This window comes from Balaenoptera musculus, chromosome 6 (genome assembly GCF_009873245.2).
Source record: "Balaenoptera musculus isolate JJ_BM4_2016_0621 chromosome 6, mBalMus1.pri.v3, whole genome shotgun sequence".
Classification (NCBI taxonomy): Eukaryota; Metazoa; Chordata; class Mammalia; order Artiodactyla; family Balaenopteridae; genus Balaenoptera; species Balaenoptera musculus.
In genome coordinates, this window is record NC_045790.1 from 114,308,955 (window position 1) to 114,325,317 (window position 16,363).

The following is a 16,363-nucleotide window of genomic DNA, read 5'->3' on the forward strand; positions in this document are numbered from 1 at the left end:
CCAGATGATTTTCTGAGGACACCTCCTCCAGGAAGCCCACCAGGTGGCCCAGCACTTTGATCTGGCTTCTCGCACTGAGCGGGATCTTCCCCGGCCTGTGGCTGTGACCCCACAGAGCGGGGGCTGCTCCTGGTTCACACTGTATCTTAGCACCTGCCAGGGCCCAGCATCTCTAGCCAGGTGCTCAGTGCATGGAAGGGTGGATTTGCCTGGCAGTCCTTTGGGGTGACGGTGAGGTGTCCCCGTCACTCTCTGTGTGACCCTGGCTAGAGATGCTGTGGACACGTTTTTTCAGAAGATTATCTTTCCACCAGAGCTTTCTGGATGTCTGAAGAACTTGCAAACAGGAAATTGGGCACATTTCTGAGGGGAAGCGAGGTGAAGCGTGGGAAAACAAGGCGGAAGGGGAGGAGCCCACTTGGGGAGGGGAAGGGAAGGGACGGGTGGGGGAGGGGTGCAGTGGGCCATGGTATGACCAGTTTGGGAGGTCCCAGTGGTTGGACAGTCACGCCGGGAGCTGGGCCCTGTCCTGTACAGCCAAGTGTCTGAAACAGAGCTCAGAAAGACGGGGACCAGAGCCAGAGCCCCTGTGAAGTGGGTCCTCAACCCTGGCACCCAGAGGCCGGCCAGCATGGCCTGGAGGGTGACGACCTCTACGCCGTCCCCCGATGTCCTGCTGCCCACCCAGAGCCTGGGGCAACCCTGGGCACCTTCTGACAGCAGAGCTCTTGTACCCAACAGGGAGTGGGCCACTGAGGGACCATGTGGCCAGTTTGGAGGTGGTCGGCGACTGGAAGAGGACCAGGCTCCAGAGGGAGGCCCAGCAGCCAGTCCCTCCCCGTGAGCTCCCCGGGCAGATGCTCTGGGCCCGGGCTGGCCGTTAGGGAGGACCCACCCCCACAGACCACTGGAGGTCAGCAGGCCGGAGCACAAAATAGAGTTCTCCCCCTCCCTCTTTCTCAGCACTGGCATTTTCTATTAGGCCAAGTCTTGAGGTTCAAGTGGGGGGACTTGGGGTGTTTAGAAAGAGGCTCCTTTGTCCCCAAATCTGGAGCAAACACCCCAGCGCCTTCTCTTAGCTCAACGGGACAGTGCCTGGGAGGCGGGCTGCCACCCCCAGCTCTGGGACCTCTAGCAGGTGTGTGACCTGGGTGGGCCACACATCCACCCCCACCCCACCCTCTACCTCCAGAAGCCGGCCGGGGCTCCCCCACCCCGAGGGGCTCCAGCAAGCCCCCAGACTCCAGACCCACAGGGAGCTGTGACCACTGGTTGGTCCACTGGTGGTCTGGGGGTTTCGGAGGGAGACATCAGGGATCAGGGAAGGCCCCAGGGCCCCTGAAGACCCTAGAAATTGCAGGGGGTGGTTGGTGATAAGGAATCAAGCACAGGCAGGAGGTGCCTCTGAAGGCCTCGTCCCGGGGCCCTGGGAGGCCCTGTCAGGGCTGGGAAGTAAGCCTGCCGCTGGAGCTCCAGGGACAGACCACCGCCGGGCAAGGGGCAGTGGGGCTGGCGGGAGCTGCGTCCTTGAGCTCCTGGATTTCACAGGCTGCCCAGGCGCGCAGGCCGAGCCCGGCTGTGAGGGGCTCACCTCCTGCCGGGACAGCCCCTCCACTGCCACAGGGCCTGTCCCTATGCCTTCCGTGACACTATGAGACAGTGACGGGTTGCCCCATTTTGCGGATGAGGAGACTGAGGCTCACCAGACAGAGGGCACACCAAGGCCCCAGAGCTAGGAAGGGGCGGGGCCCTCGCCTGGCTCACCTGGCTGGTGTTCAGGGGCCCAGAGGCAGCTGGAGCTGCTCATTTTCAGTCATTAGCTGAGGCCAACACGAATGTTGTCACAACCCCAGTTGCAGAGGCCCCAGATGGTACTCCAGCCTGGGGACCCCAAGGGAGGAATCAGGAGCATCAGTACCCAGACCCCCTCCCACCAGGGGCAGGAGGGCCTCAGTGGGTCCCTACACAGAGGGCCAAGGGCTGCTGTGCTGTGCTCTGGAGCTGCGGGTCGGGTGTTCAAAACGTGGAGCATGCAAACGCAGCAGCCGGCCCTGCTCTGCTGGGCCGGCTGAGCAGACAGACAGCTGTCTGGGAGGTGGGAGCCGTGTGGCATTCCGGGCATTTCAGCACCTCTATAAAACCGGCCTGCTCCACGCCGAGGGGCCCGGGGGAGGGGAGGGTGGGCGGGTCGGCTCCCACTCCCTGCTCCCCAGGCTGTGGCTGCCCCGCCAGCGGCCCCCACCCTGCCCGGGACAGGCCCTGCCAGGTCCCATTGGGACCAGCGCCACCTGCTGGGGAGAGGAGGGATGCGCCTGGGGGCCTCGGCTAGGAGCACGCGCCAGGGGCCAGTCTCCCCTCCTCTCCCGGCCTCAGTCTCCTCCTCTGTAAAATGGGCAGAGAGAGACGTCCACCCCCACTCCCCCCCCCACCGCCTCCAGCTGCTGACACGGCCCAAAGGGACAAGGTAGGAAGAGAGCTTGGCACATGCCGGCCCTGAATGAATGTCTGTGTGTGTAAATGGTTTTCAAGACACACACAGTGCAGTGGGGCTTCAAATGGAGAGCCCCCCGCACCAGGGGTCAGGAGAGGCCCAGGGCTACAATATGAACATGGAGGCAAGCCCGGCAAGGGCATCCTGGCAGAAGGAGGGCACGCCGCCTGTGGCGTCCGCTTTTGCCCAAGCACCAGCAGGTGAGGGTGGGGTGGAGTGGGGTATCGGACGCCGGCCGGTCGGCTGGCGGGACCACCGGAGCCCGGAAGACGGGGAGGCCAGAGCACGTCTCCGCTGGCTCCCAGCCCAGCCCGATCCGGCTCCCCCTGCCCTGTGCCTGGGGGCACAACACCCCCAAAGCAACCGGCCTGCTTCTTCTACTCTGCCCCACCCAGCTCCCCAGGCCAATCGCTTCCCTGGCCCCAGTGAGAACCGAGGGTCCTTTCAGTCCTGTTCAGAGCTGGACGGCTTCCCCCGAGCCAGCTGGCCTGTCTCCAGGCGGCCAGGTCTCCGACGGGAGCCACACACAGGCTGCACCCTGACCCCCATTCTACGCTCCGCCACCCCCGCCAAAGGGCTGCTCGAGTCCCAGCCTTTCTGCAGGGGGGTCCTCGGGCCACCCCCGCCCCCAGCCTGGCCACCTGTCTCCCTGCTTTGGGGCAGCCCCTTTCGGCCCCCTTGGTCCTTAATCATTACAACACATGTGCGGCTCCCCTCCTGCTTCCTCCATCACCTCCCCCTTCTCTTTTTCCCTTCCCCAAGCTTGCAGCCCCGGCCCTGGAGTTTACAGCTGCAAAACACACACACACACAGAGTCATGCACAAAACCAACTGTGGAATGTTTTCCTGCTTCTGAGTGGGGTTTACCGCCCCGGAGAGTTCTCTCCTAGCACCTGACCTCTAATCCATCTCCTCACCACACGATTTCTACTCCTCCTGGAAGCCGGGGCTGGGGGCTGGGGGCTGGTTCTGGGCAGAAGCGGGGCGCGGAGAGGTGGGCCGGGGTGATCAGGGCTCCCGTGACCAGCTTGCAGGGGGTCACCTGCCTCTTACCCAGAGCTGCACACACGGCACGATCTGGTTTTCCCATTTGGAGAGGGAACGGGGCTCCTAAGTGCCAGACTGAAATGCCCTGCAGCCCCGCCTCCCTGGACTTTCATTCATTCTTTTCACAGAGTCATTCATTCAGCCAGTGTCTGCTGACCACCCACCACGTGCCAGGCTTGGCCCCGGGCTTGGACGGTGAGCTGGCCATTGGAGCAGTGGGCATACACCCCGAGCAGCCCCGCACCAACCGCACCGCACAGAGGGCGGGAGGCCCGGACGGGAGTGAGTGGCGTGCTGGGGGCCAGCGCAGAGCACCCCAGCTTGCCAGAGCCGGGTGGGAACCCGTCCCCACAGACGTCAGAGGAGGGGGACGTGTGTGTGCAGGGGAGGCGGGGAGGCCGGGAGGACGGTCGGAGTCCGAGCGTGCCGTGGAGGCTGGGGTGTGCTGTGGGGGACAGGGCTGGGCGGAGGCGGCCCCACGATCCCCCGGAGAACTTGGACTTCACGCTGAGGGCTGCAGGTGCCTTGGAAGGCGCTTAAGCAGAAGAATGACGTGACCACGTGTACTGAATAGGACTTTTCATGGCAAACGGCAGAAATGGCCCCCAGCCAACGTATGATAAAAAAAAGAGAGTTCTGGAAAGGTGTGAGGGAGCTCCCAGATGGAAGGAAAGGTGGGTCAAGCGGGCCCAGGGGGCGTGGGACAAGCCGGCAGCCTCTCCCTGAGGCACTGACATGCATGGGCACCTCCTGGCCTCGCCCCCGCTGTTCCCATACTCCAGATTCCAATTCCCAGGAGAACAAAATCCGGCGTAGCCACCCAGCGACCACAGGAACAAGCCACTGGACACAACGTGGATGAATCTCAGGGACATTCCGGGGCAGTGAAAGAAGCCAGCCCGAAAGAGTGCACACCGCATGAGTCCATTTATAGAGGCAAAGTCAAGTGCGTGGCAGAAACCAGAACAGTGGCTGCCTCCGCCGGGGACTGGAGGGATGTCCTGGAGTGACGGGGATGCAGGGGTGGTCACACAGCACTTGTCAAAACTCATCAAACTGTACATTACAGATCTGTGCGTTTTGTTGTAGGCGACACCATTATATCATGATGAAAAATAAAAGGGAATAAAAGCTGTTCTTCTGCTGGCAACAAATAAACAAAAGAATTAATCAGTCAAGCAATTAATCAAGCAGTCCCTCCAGGGAGAGACAGTTGGCCTGGGTAGCTCACACACTCCCATGTTCCTTAGCCAGAGGATAACGGGGGCGGTGTAGGGGGGACCCTGCTGGGCAGTTCCCGCAGGCCTCTTCAACAAAGGAAGGTTATTTCCGGAAGGCCGAGGAATGCTAAGACGGCTAGCATCAGCCTTGCGCTGGGGACACTGGTAGAGATCGTCCAGTTCTATGTGCTTCAGGTTTGAAACTATGTAACCAAATAGAAAAGAATGTTAGTTTCATTTGTTTAGTTACCACGGAAGCCTGTCTGGGGCAAGAGCAGGGGAGTCAGACATGCCTGTGGGCTGGTAAATTGTGAAACTTAGCTACAGGGTCCTTTTAGTGATTAGAATGGGCTGAACCTTGGGTTGTCGTCTAACCTCTTGCCCCCTGTGGACGCGTGACTCAAGCCGCAGAGTCTGCGCTTTTCTTATCCTGGACCCCTGAGCACCTCGGGGAGGGGCCGGGGCCAGGATGGAAAGTGGCTGGACATTGGCGGTTGTGCTCATGGGGATCCTTCGCCGAAGGTGCTGCCTCAGAGAAAAGAAGTACGGTCTCCTTGAATCAACAACTCTGACCTATCCAAAAAAAAAAAAAAAAAAAAAACAGAGACAAGTGCTGATCACATGGTACATCAGCTGTTGAACCCTCTCCATGTGCTTCTCGACATGTGTGCGCACACCCCTGCCTCTCTTCAGGGCATTTAAACCACAGCTGCCACCGGAGCCCCTGGTGGAAGCAGCGGGCCTTCTGCCTTTCTCTTCTCTGCCCTGGAGACCCGGGAGGCCTGCACCTACCTCTCCCCGCCAGCCCATGGGGACTCTCGTGGCCAAACTTCTCCTGCCCACCCTCAGCAGCCTGGCGTTCCTCCCCACGGTGAGCATTGCTGCCAAAAGGCAGTTCCACATGGAGGCCATGGTCTACCTCTTCACCATGTTCTTCGTGGCGGTAAGTCCGGGGGCCTGGGGATAGGACCCACCCAGGGCCCCCTCCCAGAGACGGAGGACAGGGGCTGTCTTTCCACCACTTTGCTGGATTGGGTGATGGTGGGGAGGTGAAAGAAAGAGCCCAGAGACCAGGAGAGAGGGCTGGGGGCCCCCCTTCACCTTCCTGGACCTCAGTTTCCCCAACTGTGGCAGGAAGTCACTCTGGGATTGGTGTGAGTGAGACCAAGCCCACAGTGGGCCAGGGACAAGCCCCTCCAAGGTCCCCCTTTTCTTGCCAACCACCCAAGGCTTCTCCTGGCTCCAGCTCCCCCTCTTCACCCCTGCCCCCCCCCCGACTCTCCCTGGTACTCCAGGCCCAGGACGGGGCTAGCAGGGCTCGGGGAACGTGTAGGGCCAGGGGAATCTGGTTCCAGGATTCTGCAGCTGGCCTCAGTTCAGGAGGGCCTGCTCACGTCGGCTTGCCTCTCCTTCTTGGGGCCTACGTCTCTCTCTGAGTCCTTCTTTCTCTTTCTATTTATATGTCTGGCTGTCTGTCTCTCTCTCTCTCTCTCTGTCCCCCTCCCCCATCTCCCTGTGGGTCTCTTTCCCTCTGTGTTTCTCATATTGGCTCGCTCTGTGTCTGGTTCCCTCTTGATTTCTGGAGCCATATCCCCACGAAATGTACTCTCTTTCTAAATTTCTTGGTGTCCCTCCCTAGCTTTGTTCCCCTCATGTGTCTCTCTGGCCCTGTCTATCCATCCCTCTAGCTTCTGTCTGTCTGTCTGTCTACCTACTTATCTATGTACTATCTCTCTATCAGTCATCTATACATGTATCTAATCAATCACCTCTCTACCTGCCTGATCAACCAACCATCCATCCATCCATCCATCCATCCATCCATCCATCATCTCTCTACACCTTAGTGCCTTCCTGCCTCCCTGTCTGTGAGCCTCTGAGGCTCCTTCCACCCACCCTCGCCGCTGGACCCCCAGAGGGGCCCCACTCTCTTTTCCTCCATCATCTTCCCTCAGACCCAGCCTTGATTTAAACCCAACTCCCTGATGAAGCATGCTCGGGGGAGGTGAGGGTTCCCGGACTCCGTGTGGCAGTGCCAGCCGTGCGAGAGACGACAGCGTGGCCCCCCCACCCCGGGCAGCCCCCCTCCCCAGGCAGCAGGGCCTCCCGGCTCATTCAAGGAATCTTGTCGAAAGCCATTTCATTTGCTCCTCGCGGGACCCCAGCTTGGGTGAGGGCCAGGAGGTCTGCCCGGCAGATGAGAAACCAGAGCCAGGCAGACAGGGGGCTTCTCTGTGGGTACAAGGGCCCAGGACCGGGGAGAGGAGCCGGCGTCTTGTCCTCCAGGCCCATGTTGGACCCCGCCCCCGAAACCACAGTCACCGCCAGCCCACCCCTCCCCACCGGGGCTGAGCTGACCCCACAGCTGCCTCCGCGGCTGGCCTCAGAGGCCCACCCAGCCCTGCCCCGCCCAGCCAGAGTGGCAGGGACAGCTGCGTCCAGTGGCAAGTGTCCCTGGCCTAAAGACACACTCAGGCCCCTTCTCCCAGAGCCCCCAGAGGCACCATCGCCGCTTCTGCCTCCTGCGTGGAGTCTTCTGTGTTCCCACCGGGACCGTCCTGTGACAGCTGCTGGACCCGTGCTGCGTGTTGGGTCACGTGGCGTCCCCTGGCCCACCCCACGGAACAGGGGCTCTCGTCCCCGTTTGACAGGAGCCCTCCACCCCAGCCCTAGGGGCAATCAGCCGCTTGTCGGAGCTCACGGCCGGGACCTGCCAGGCCGGCCTCCGGAAGCCGTGCCCTCTCCTGCCAGGCGGCCAGCCACCTGCCACCCGCGCCCCCGACCAGCGCCGCGCAGAGCCAGGCCTGCTCGGTTGGAAGAGGGAGGGAGGCCTCGCAGGCACAGAGGCCGAGGGCCCCCTGCTGCTTCGCCCTGCTCCTCGGCAGGTGGTTCCCCCCTGAGTCTCACCTGCCCCACCTCTCCAGCAGGGGTGAACTGAGGGCCTGGGGGGAAAGGGCCCTCCTGGGCCAGCTCTCCTTCAAACTGCTCCAAAGCCTCCCTGACACTGCGTTCACAGGCAAACACTTGGCCGATGGTGAGCCGGCTCTAGGCTGGGACGAGGCGGTTGACAGGGCACAGACAGCGTCCAGAATCTCAGTGATTAAGCCTTTAATCATACATCGTGATCTGTGCTACATAAGAGAGACAATGGGTACAGAGACAGCAGGGCTCAGCTGGGGGTGAGGGACAAGTAGTTCTGGAAGGAGCAGGAGGGCAGGAGAAGAGAATCCATGTCGCTCATAGGGCCTGGCTCTGCCTGCCAGAGCCATGGGGAACAAGTGTTCTTCTCCCTCCTCTATCCTGGAGATGTGAGCACCTTGATCACGCCCCACCTGAAGCTTCTCTTTGCTGAGCTAAACAGTCCTATCCACCGCCTGATTCCTTTCCTCCAACCTGTTCTTTGCCAGTGGCACTTCAAAGGGTGCAGCATCCAAAGCTCAACACAGCTCTCTAGGGGGGGTCTGACCAGACAGAGAGGAGCAGTACCATCCCCTCCCCTGTTCTGGACACTACATGTCTGTTAATGCCTCCTAGGTGCACCTTAGCTTTAGTTCACGTGAAGTTGCAGCCAGCGGAAGCTCTAAAATCGACCTCAACTTGCTCGACTCACCAGATGACCCAGGGCTCTCACATCTCCCCCACCCGTAGCATCCCTGGCACCTCCAGTTGTGGGCTGCTCTCCTGCACGCCTCTCTATCCAGCTGAGCTGGGCTGACCAAGAGTCGACTGTGCTGGTCTCCAAGCTTGTTTATGCCCTTGAGCTTGTCAAAATAATTACATCATGTCATTAAATATTCCTTAAAATGATGAAATGTGTAAGCGAAAGGAGACGGTTGTCCAGAAATAAGTTGACAGCTTTGAAAATACGGACATTTTGCTTTAAAATTGCTATTAAATTAGGTATCTGGCAGACAACTGTAGGAGTGTGGGGGAGGACGGGGGGCAAAGAGGACGCTGCGTTCAGCACCTGCCCGGGGGCGGGGGGCGGGAGTGTCTCTGCGATCTGCCCTCACTTAAGAGAAACAAACTGAGGGCTGCAGGCGGGTGGTTCTCAAAGCGGGCTCCCTTCTGGCGGCATCCCGAGATCAGCCTGAGATCCTCTTAAAGAAGCAGATCTCTGACCCCCAGCCCTGACCTGCTGAGGGGGCAACCCACAGGGCAGGCTCAGCACCTGAGTCTTCGCAAGCCCCCCAGGGCTTCAGATGCCCGGTGGTCAGAGGGGTAAATTGTGGGAGAGAAGGCCCCACTGGCCTGTGCAGGGCAGACCGGTACCCAAGGAAAAAGGCTCCGGCCTCAGCAGACCTGGATGTTGAGGGAATGTGTAGATCACATGGGAGGGTCCCCACCTCGGCGGGCTTCGTCCGCAAGACCCTATGGGGGAGCAGTCCGCTGCGCCCCCATGTTTCAGATGGGGAAAAGAGCCATGGGGCCATTCAGTGACTTGTCCGAGGTCCCAGCTCACGGGGCCGTGGCTCGGGGCCCAGGCCTGGCCCTGGGGCTCCAGAGCTCTCCTCTCCCTGCTGACCGACCGTCTGTGGGTTTCCCGGCAGCTCTACCACGCCTGCAATGGGCCCGGCCTGTCGGTTCTCTGTTTCCTGCGCCACGACATCCTGGAGTACTTCAGCGTCTACGGGACGGCCCTGAGCATGTGGGTGTCACTGATGGGTGAGTGGCAGCCCCCGCAGCCCAGCCCTGCACACGGGACCTGGGTCCCCCGCCGCCCACCATGCACTCAGCCAGCCGAGCCCGCTGACTGCCTCCCCGCCCCCTCTCATCTCTGAGAACCCCCTTCCTTACCCTGAGGTTCAGAGTGGGGCTCAGTCTGTGAAAAAGTAGGCGCAGCACTTAAGTGCCTTGATTCCCATTTTCCATAACCTTTTAAAATTGCACATTTAGTAGAGGCTTGTTTTGACAGACTGAGCGGAGGCGTACAGAGGAGAAAAGGAAGCGCTCTGCCCCCACCCTCCCCACCCCGGAGAACCGCTGCTCACATTCAGAGTTTACGCCCCCAACACTGTTCCTGAGACTCACACACAATTTTTAGCTCAGGTTTTTATGAAGATGCGATCATTCAAAACCACATGGTTCCGCGACTGTTTTTCACTTACTGTGGACTCGTGGCGATGGCAGGACACACGGTCCCCATTAGACGAGGGGACTCGCTGCTACGGGCGCAGGCCTGTGCAGGACCCAGATCTTTCTCGTATCCTAGCTGCGGTCTTTGCGTCTTCGTCCTAGGGGTCCCATGGGGGAGATTCGTTCCCGGACACCCGCACGTTGAGCTCCGTGTTAGAGCAGCTTCCTGCCGGCCTAACCCAGGCTGCTCCGTCCACGGGAAGGCAGCAGCCGCAATTCAGACCTTGGGGGGGGGCCCAGGCTGGGCCACGGGGTCTCCCTGGCTGAGGGGACACCACACCCGGACCCCGAAGGGAGGGCCCCTGGGGGAGCAGCGGCCAGGAGGGGCACGGGAGGCCCCTCACCTCACCCCGCTCTCTCCCTGGCAGCACTGGCCGACTTCGATGAGCCCAAGCGGTCGACTTTAGTGATGTTTGGCGTCCTGACCATCGCTGTGCGGATCTACCATGACCGCTGGGGCTACGGGGTGTACTCGGGCCCCATCGGCACAGCCGTCCTCATCATCGCGGCCAAGTGGGTGCGTACTGTGCGAGCCCGACGGTCAGGGGCACCCTCCCCTGACGGTGACTCCTCCCCCTCGGGGTCTCCATCTACCTCCTGCCACGTGGGTCGGCAGGCTGGACACAGGGCCTCAGCTAACACACAGAAAATGACTGTCGGGTGCCCCAGCCATGCAAACCCGGTTTGTTTTACGTCTGTACTCACTAGCTCTGGACCTGACCCAAGTCACTTAACCTCTCTGCCTCAGTTTCCATATCTGTAAAGTGGGTGTTACAATCCAGTACCTACCTCATAGGGTTGCTTCTCAGATTAATTGAGATAATGCATCTTAAGGACTGGCACAGAACCTGGCTCCTAATGTGCTGAACTATTTATTATTGTCATTATTATTACTGCTGTTATTATTATTGAAGAGAATGGCTGGTTTAGAGATGCAATATCAATTGGAAGTGGCCTGGGTTAATCTGGGAAGACTTCCTGGAGGGGCTGAGGCTTGAGCTTGGTTCAGATGAAGAGGGAGGTTGTGGTGTGAGGTCAACCGGAAGATGGAACTGCTCGTGAGCATGGAAGCAGCCTGAGCCAGACTGATGGCCCTTCGCTGGGCACCCAGGGGCCTGGCACCACGAGGCCTTCTACACATGGTTCCCCAGGCCTCCCCGCACCCTCTGTCATAACAAGGCCTTCCTGGCTGCAATGACTGAAGCCCACTCAGACTAGCCCAAGTGAAAGAGGAATGCTCCGGCAGGGTGCACCCAGGGGTACTTCCTGGGCCCCCAGGGCAGGGAAGGAACTGAGCCTTACGGGGACCAGAACAAAGCCCTGGGAAGCAGGAGGGCGGTTCCCAGGGGAAAGAGGTCGGGCTGGGCAGCTGGTGCAGGTGCAGACTGGGGAGGGAAAATAAAGTTCTGGGGGTGAGCTTTCCAAACTCGCCCCACTCCTCTCTCCGCCCAGAGAGCGGAGGATCTAGCTTGCCAGTTGGTTGGTGAAGAAACCAAGGCTCAGAGGTCAGCAATTTAACAAGAAGTCACGGCAGGACAAGCGTGAGGCCAGGTCCTGACTCCGAGCAGAAGGGAAGGAGCCTCTTTCTCACCACATCTTGGGGAAGCCAAGCTGGCCCCGCGCTGACCCAGGAGGCCCCTCGGAGAGGGGAGAGGGGCGGAAGTGTGCTGGGGTCTGACTTGTCTGGACCAGGAAGGGCCACGTTAATTAACATTCTGGAATGCGTAAACACAGAGCGCTCTCCGAGCTGATAATTCGCTCCCTCCCTGGCAGGAAGTGGGATAAAGGCTCCGTGTTGTGCCCTGGAAGGCTGCTCCTCCTGCAGACCTTGGCCGGCTCTGAATCTGGGCTGGATTCTAATTAGCCAGAAGAGCGGTCACTCGCCAGTGTCCCCACGAGGCACCACGGGAACCGAGAGGGCTTCCTGGCTCCCTGCATCTGGGGCTCAAATTGTGTTTTCTAGACCATTAAATGTGGAGTTTATTTTGGCTTTTCAAGGGCAGTTGTTTCCTGGAATGAGGGTTGATTTTTCTCCCGGAGGCTTGTCCCTTCTTGAGCAACTCTCAGCGACAGGAAGTGGAGAGAGATGGGTGATGGGGCTGCGGAGCGGGACCCGGGCGCCACCTGGGGCACGATTGGCTGGAGGAGAGCTTCCGGGCCTCAGCCGGCTGCCCCCAGAGTCACGCTCCCTTAGCTGCACCCACACACCACCCGCGACATTGCAGGTCCTGATTCCTCATCAGCAATGGAAAATTTCAGAAAACTGAAAAATCGGGCATCGTTTCAGAATTCATTTGGTGACAAAACCTGCCCCCAGCCAGCATGAAGCTACTCATGGTCTCTGTGTGATCCGCTGGCGGGGGTGGGGGGTGCAATTATGGGGAGCAGTCCTACCCGCCAGGGGCATCCACCGTCCACGATGTGTGCAACCGTTTACCTTGCTGAAATCCAAAACATCCTGTGCGCTGAAACGCCCTGCCCCAGAGGTTCGGGTTTTCAGGATGTGGACCCGCATTTACTTCATCTTTTTAGTGTACGTGAACCCACGTATTTAAACGCCTACTTGAGCCTCACTCTAGACATCAGCGTCTGAGGAATGGCAGGTTTCACATGCTGGTCGGGTGTGTCTAAGAAATGCTACTATGAGTCTGTCGACTCTGAAAGTGAGTGGAGGTCTCGCAGGGTTGGCCACACGCATCTCCCACCCGCCATGGCCACGCTGGCGGGCAGGTCCCACACCGCCAGTACCCCTTGGCTGTAGATAACCACGTGTCTGGTCCCCTCGGGTTCTCCTCTGGCTGGAAAGGGTGGCCTTCTTTCACCCCAAGAGGCAGACGGGGCAGGGGGTCCTTGCGGGGTCAAAATGCCCAGGGCATCCACAGCCCGATCACCCAGGCGGGGTCTCCCTTGGGTCCTGCAGCCGTTGGGCCAGATGCGTCCGGGCCTCTCCCTGAGCCCCATCTCCCACCTGAGGATGCCCAGGGTGCAAGTGCCCAAGGCTGCGAACTGAGAGCGTTCCTCTGGCCCCTCTCCCCGCAGCTGCAGCAGATGAAGGAGACGAGGCGCCTGTATCCTGACAAGAGCGTGTACACCCAGCAGATAGGCCCCGGCCTCTGCTTTGGGGCGCTGGCCCTCATGCTGCGCTTCTTCTTTGAGGTACCTGGTGGGGGACTGGGAAGCAGCCCACCCATAAGGGCCCCGGTCAGCAGGTCAGCACCGGCCTGCTTGGCTGGGTGCTGAGCGGGGCCGCGCGCCTCCTGGGGTCTCCAGCAGCGTCCCACTACAGTGCCTCCCTCCAATCATGGTCTGGTCCTTCCCTGGCACCCCTGGCATCGCGGGGTTGTGTTGGGGGGCAGTACAGAGGGCTTGCATCTGATGAGGTGCACAGCCCGGAAGGGGCCTGGGGCAGGAGGCACACCTGGAGGAGGGAGGGAGAGGGGAGACGGGGAGAAGGGATGTGCTGGGGGAGGGGGGAGGGAAGAGCCCCAGCCGCCTCATCAAAGGCCCAGTGAATTGGCACAGACCTTCGGTGATCCAGGGGTTTGGTGGAGGGAAAGACCACCATGGGCTGGCCAGTGAGGGGAGGCTTCTCGGAGGAGGGGACTTGGCCAGACTCCCGAGGACAAGCCAGGGGGTCGGGGAGGAGCCCCTGTTCCTGGCAGGTGCCATGTCACGCCAGGCCCGCAGCCGAGGCACAGGGCCGAGGACCCAGGGCGGGGCAGGGGCTGTTGGAGGGAAGATGGGCTTCAGGGCGGGCGGTGAGGCCGCAGACGGGTCCTCCTCCTCCCCTGCAGGACTGGGATTACACCTACGTCCACAGCTTCTACCACTGTGCCCTGGCCATGGCCTTCGTCCTGCTGCTGCCCAAGGTCAACAAGAAGGCTGGAAGCGCGGGGCCCCCCGCCAAGCTGGACTGCTCCACCCTTTGCTGTGCTTGTATCTAACTGTGCAGCCCCCGGCCCCAAGCCCCTGCCCTGCCCCATCCCAGGCCTGGCGAGAGTCCTCCGTCCATCCCGACCTGGAGAAACGTCCCTCCTCAGATCCTGAGAGGTCTCCAGGGCTGTGGGAAGCACCCCACTGACTGCTTCTTGAGAATCCACTTATTAGGTTTCTACTGGGTACTAAGCACCATGCTGGAAAGAAAAGAACTTTCTCCCTTCTCCTAGGCCAAGGTCCTGACGAGTGGGTATGTCTGCAGAACCCTGGAGCCAGCGTCTGTCCCCCACCCGCTTCCCTCTTCGCCCGGTCCCAGCCACAAAGGGGCTCTGCCGCCACCCCAGTCCCGTGTGCTCCCCACGCCATCTGTTTTCCCTTGGAAACAGGTATTCCCACTCCTGACCTCTGCCCTCAGGCTCAGCGCGCCAGGGCCAGCGGGGCCACTCTGTCCCCGCCCCAGGCCTGCCTGCCCCTTGGCGTCCCTCCAGCCGGGTCCCTGAATCAAGCCGTTTCCATGTACTGAATGCCCAAGCTCTTCACACTCGTCATTTCATCTAAATCTCAAAACAAGTCAGGGATGATGGCATATTCGGGGCCCAGAGCTGGACCCCAGCCCACTGTCCCCGGTCTGACACCACTCCAGCCACTTTGCTCTGGAGCTACCCAAGCAAGAGGTGGGAGCACCCTCAGGGCCTTTGAGCTCCAGCCCAGCGTGGGAGTGTGGGCCTGGTTGCCAGGACCTTGAGCGGAGGGCCCGCCGGGCTGGCCTCACGGGGCAGGGCTCGCCTTCCGCCGAGGGCAGAGGTCAGCTCCCATCCAGGGCCTGTCTGCACCGGCCCGGGGGTGCAGGGGGAGCGGGGGGAGCGGGCCTCCCAGACATCACCTCACAGACACTGGCCTCCTGCTTGCCGAATGATCCGGGCACATCTGTCAGGCAGGAAGTTACCTACACCTGTCTGGGGCCTCTTTGTGTTGCCAGATGGTGCAGTTACCCACATCTGCACCCACCACGTGGGACGGCCCCAGATTTGTCCTAAAGTCACCTCCTCCACACCTCGGGGGCCGGGAGGGAGCTGGCTCCAGCACCAAGGGCTGGGGACAAGGCGGACCCCCGACCAGGGCGCCGTCTGTCGGCCTCCCTGAGTGCCCAGCGGTCCCACGTCTTAGGGCCCTGGACACCGGCAGCCTCGCCCCGGCTCAGTCCCTTTCTGTCCCCACAGCCTGTTAACGACAGAACAGCCCACCAGCACTCAGGGTCCTCACCAAGCCATGGGAGGGGGCAGGGCGGGAGCTGAGACTTCACAGCTTCAGGGCCATCACCCAGACCTGTCCCCACGGGAGGGCACGGGGCGCGGAGGGGCCTCTGCACCAAGCAGCTCTGTGCCTGGCGAAGGGGGTGCAGGTGCTGCCTCGATTGGCTTCTGGTCTTCTTGTTGGGGTGTGAGCACACACGTGCGCACACAGACGCACATGTACACGCCACGCACACGTACACATGAAGACACCGGGGCCCTGTACCAGGGACTTCCCCTCTGGTCCCGTCTCCCGTACCCACAAGAGGAGACTCCTGTCTCAGCACCAGGTGGTGAGGCAAGGGGCAGACTCTGGGGCCACGGTGGGATGACGGGAGCCAGGGGGCATCACTCCAGAAACAGCATCTGCGAGGTGGCTGGTCTACTCCCACCACCTCCCTCCCCCTCCCCAACCCCCCCCTCCACCCACCACCTCCCTCCCCCAACCACCCTCCCACCCACCACCTCCCTCCCCCAACCACCCCCCTCTGCCCATCACCTCCCTCCCATCCCCCCCAGCGAGTACCACCCCCCTCCAGCTCTGCGGCAGCACATGGAAAGTTGGAGGCCACAGATACTCCCGAGTAGGGAGAGGCCAGGGGCCCGCCAAGCCGTCAGGGCTGCACCGACAGGCTGCTCACTGAGGCCGCGCTGATTTATGCGGCTGTCTGGGAGCCTGGCCAAGTCTGTAAGTCACGGACAATTAGGAGGCGCACTCCAGCCCTCAGCCCTGTCTGCCTCTCGGGCTCCAGGCCCGACTGCGCCCCTCCTGAACAGGGTTGGCCCCCGCAGAGACCCCTTGGAGGGTCCAGGTCCAGGTCCTGAGCCCACTTTGCAGATGAGCACACTGAAGGCCAGGGATGTTGGCAGCTGGCTTTCATCCCTTGGGCACTGACCACTGAGTTGGTGGCCATGCCCAGGGTCTTGCCAGTCATCCCAGAGGCATCTTCCTCTGGCTCAAAGGCCCACTTGGCATCTTGGGGGCTCTACCCAAGGGCCAGGAGGGGAGTGCCCAGGAAAGGGGACGGAAAGGGAGGCGGCCACCCCGAACGGTCACCCCGACACCGCAAGACCAACAAGGACCAAGGGTCATGGTCTTCAGACTCAAACACCTCCGAATCCCGGTGTCATCGAGCCCTGGGGTCTTCATATCCCTGGAATCTGAGACTCAGGCACCTGGTGCCGGGAAGCACCTCTGAGGCCATCCTGGGCCATCTTGGGCTCCAGACAGGACTGCCCTT

General features: G+C 61.0%; 1 protein-coding gene across 1 annotated transcript; it reads left to right on the plus strand.

The window, feature by feature from the left end:
- Positions 1-5,566: 5,566 nt before the first annotated feature.
- Positions 5,567-13,838, plus strand: MYMK (myomaker, myoblast fusion factor). The gene is made up of 5 exons (XM_036854212.1): positions 5,567-5,701; positions 9,309-9,423; positions 10,263-10,411; positions 12,934-13,050; positions 13,689-13,838. Exons 1-5 carry the CDS (start codon positions 5,567-5,569, stop codon positions 13,836-13,838), a joined length of 666 nt encoding a protein of 221 aa, XP_036710107.1.
- Positions 13,839-16,363: the final 2,525 nt, after the last annotated feature.

Bases quoted from the DNA above. Each gene is read 5' to 3' on its own strand.
- MYMK (XM_036854212.1), top strand. From the start codon at position 5,567: ATGGGGACTCTCGTGGCCAAACTTCTCCTGCCCACCCTCAGCAGCCTG. The intron at 5,702-9,308 runs GTAAGTCCGGGG...GTTTCCCGGCAG, and splicing joins TCACCATGTTCTTCGTGGCG to CTCTACCACGCCTGCAATGG. The intron at 9,424-10,262 runs GTGAGTGGCAGC...TCTCCCTGGCAG, and splicing joins CATGTGGGTGTCACTGATGG to CACTGGCCGACTTCGATGAG.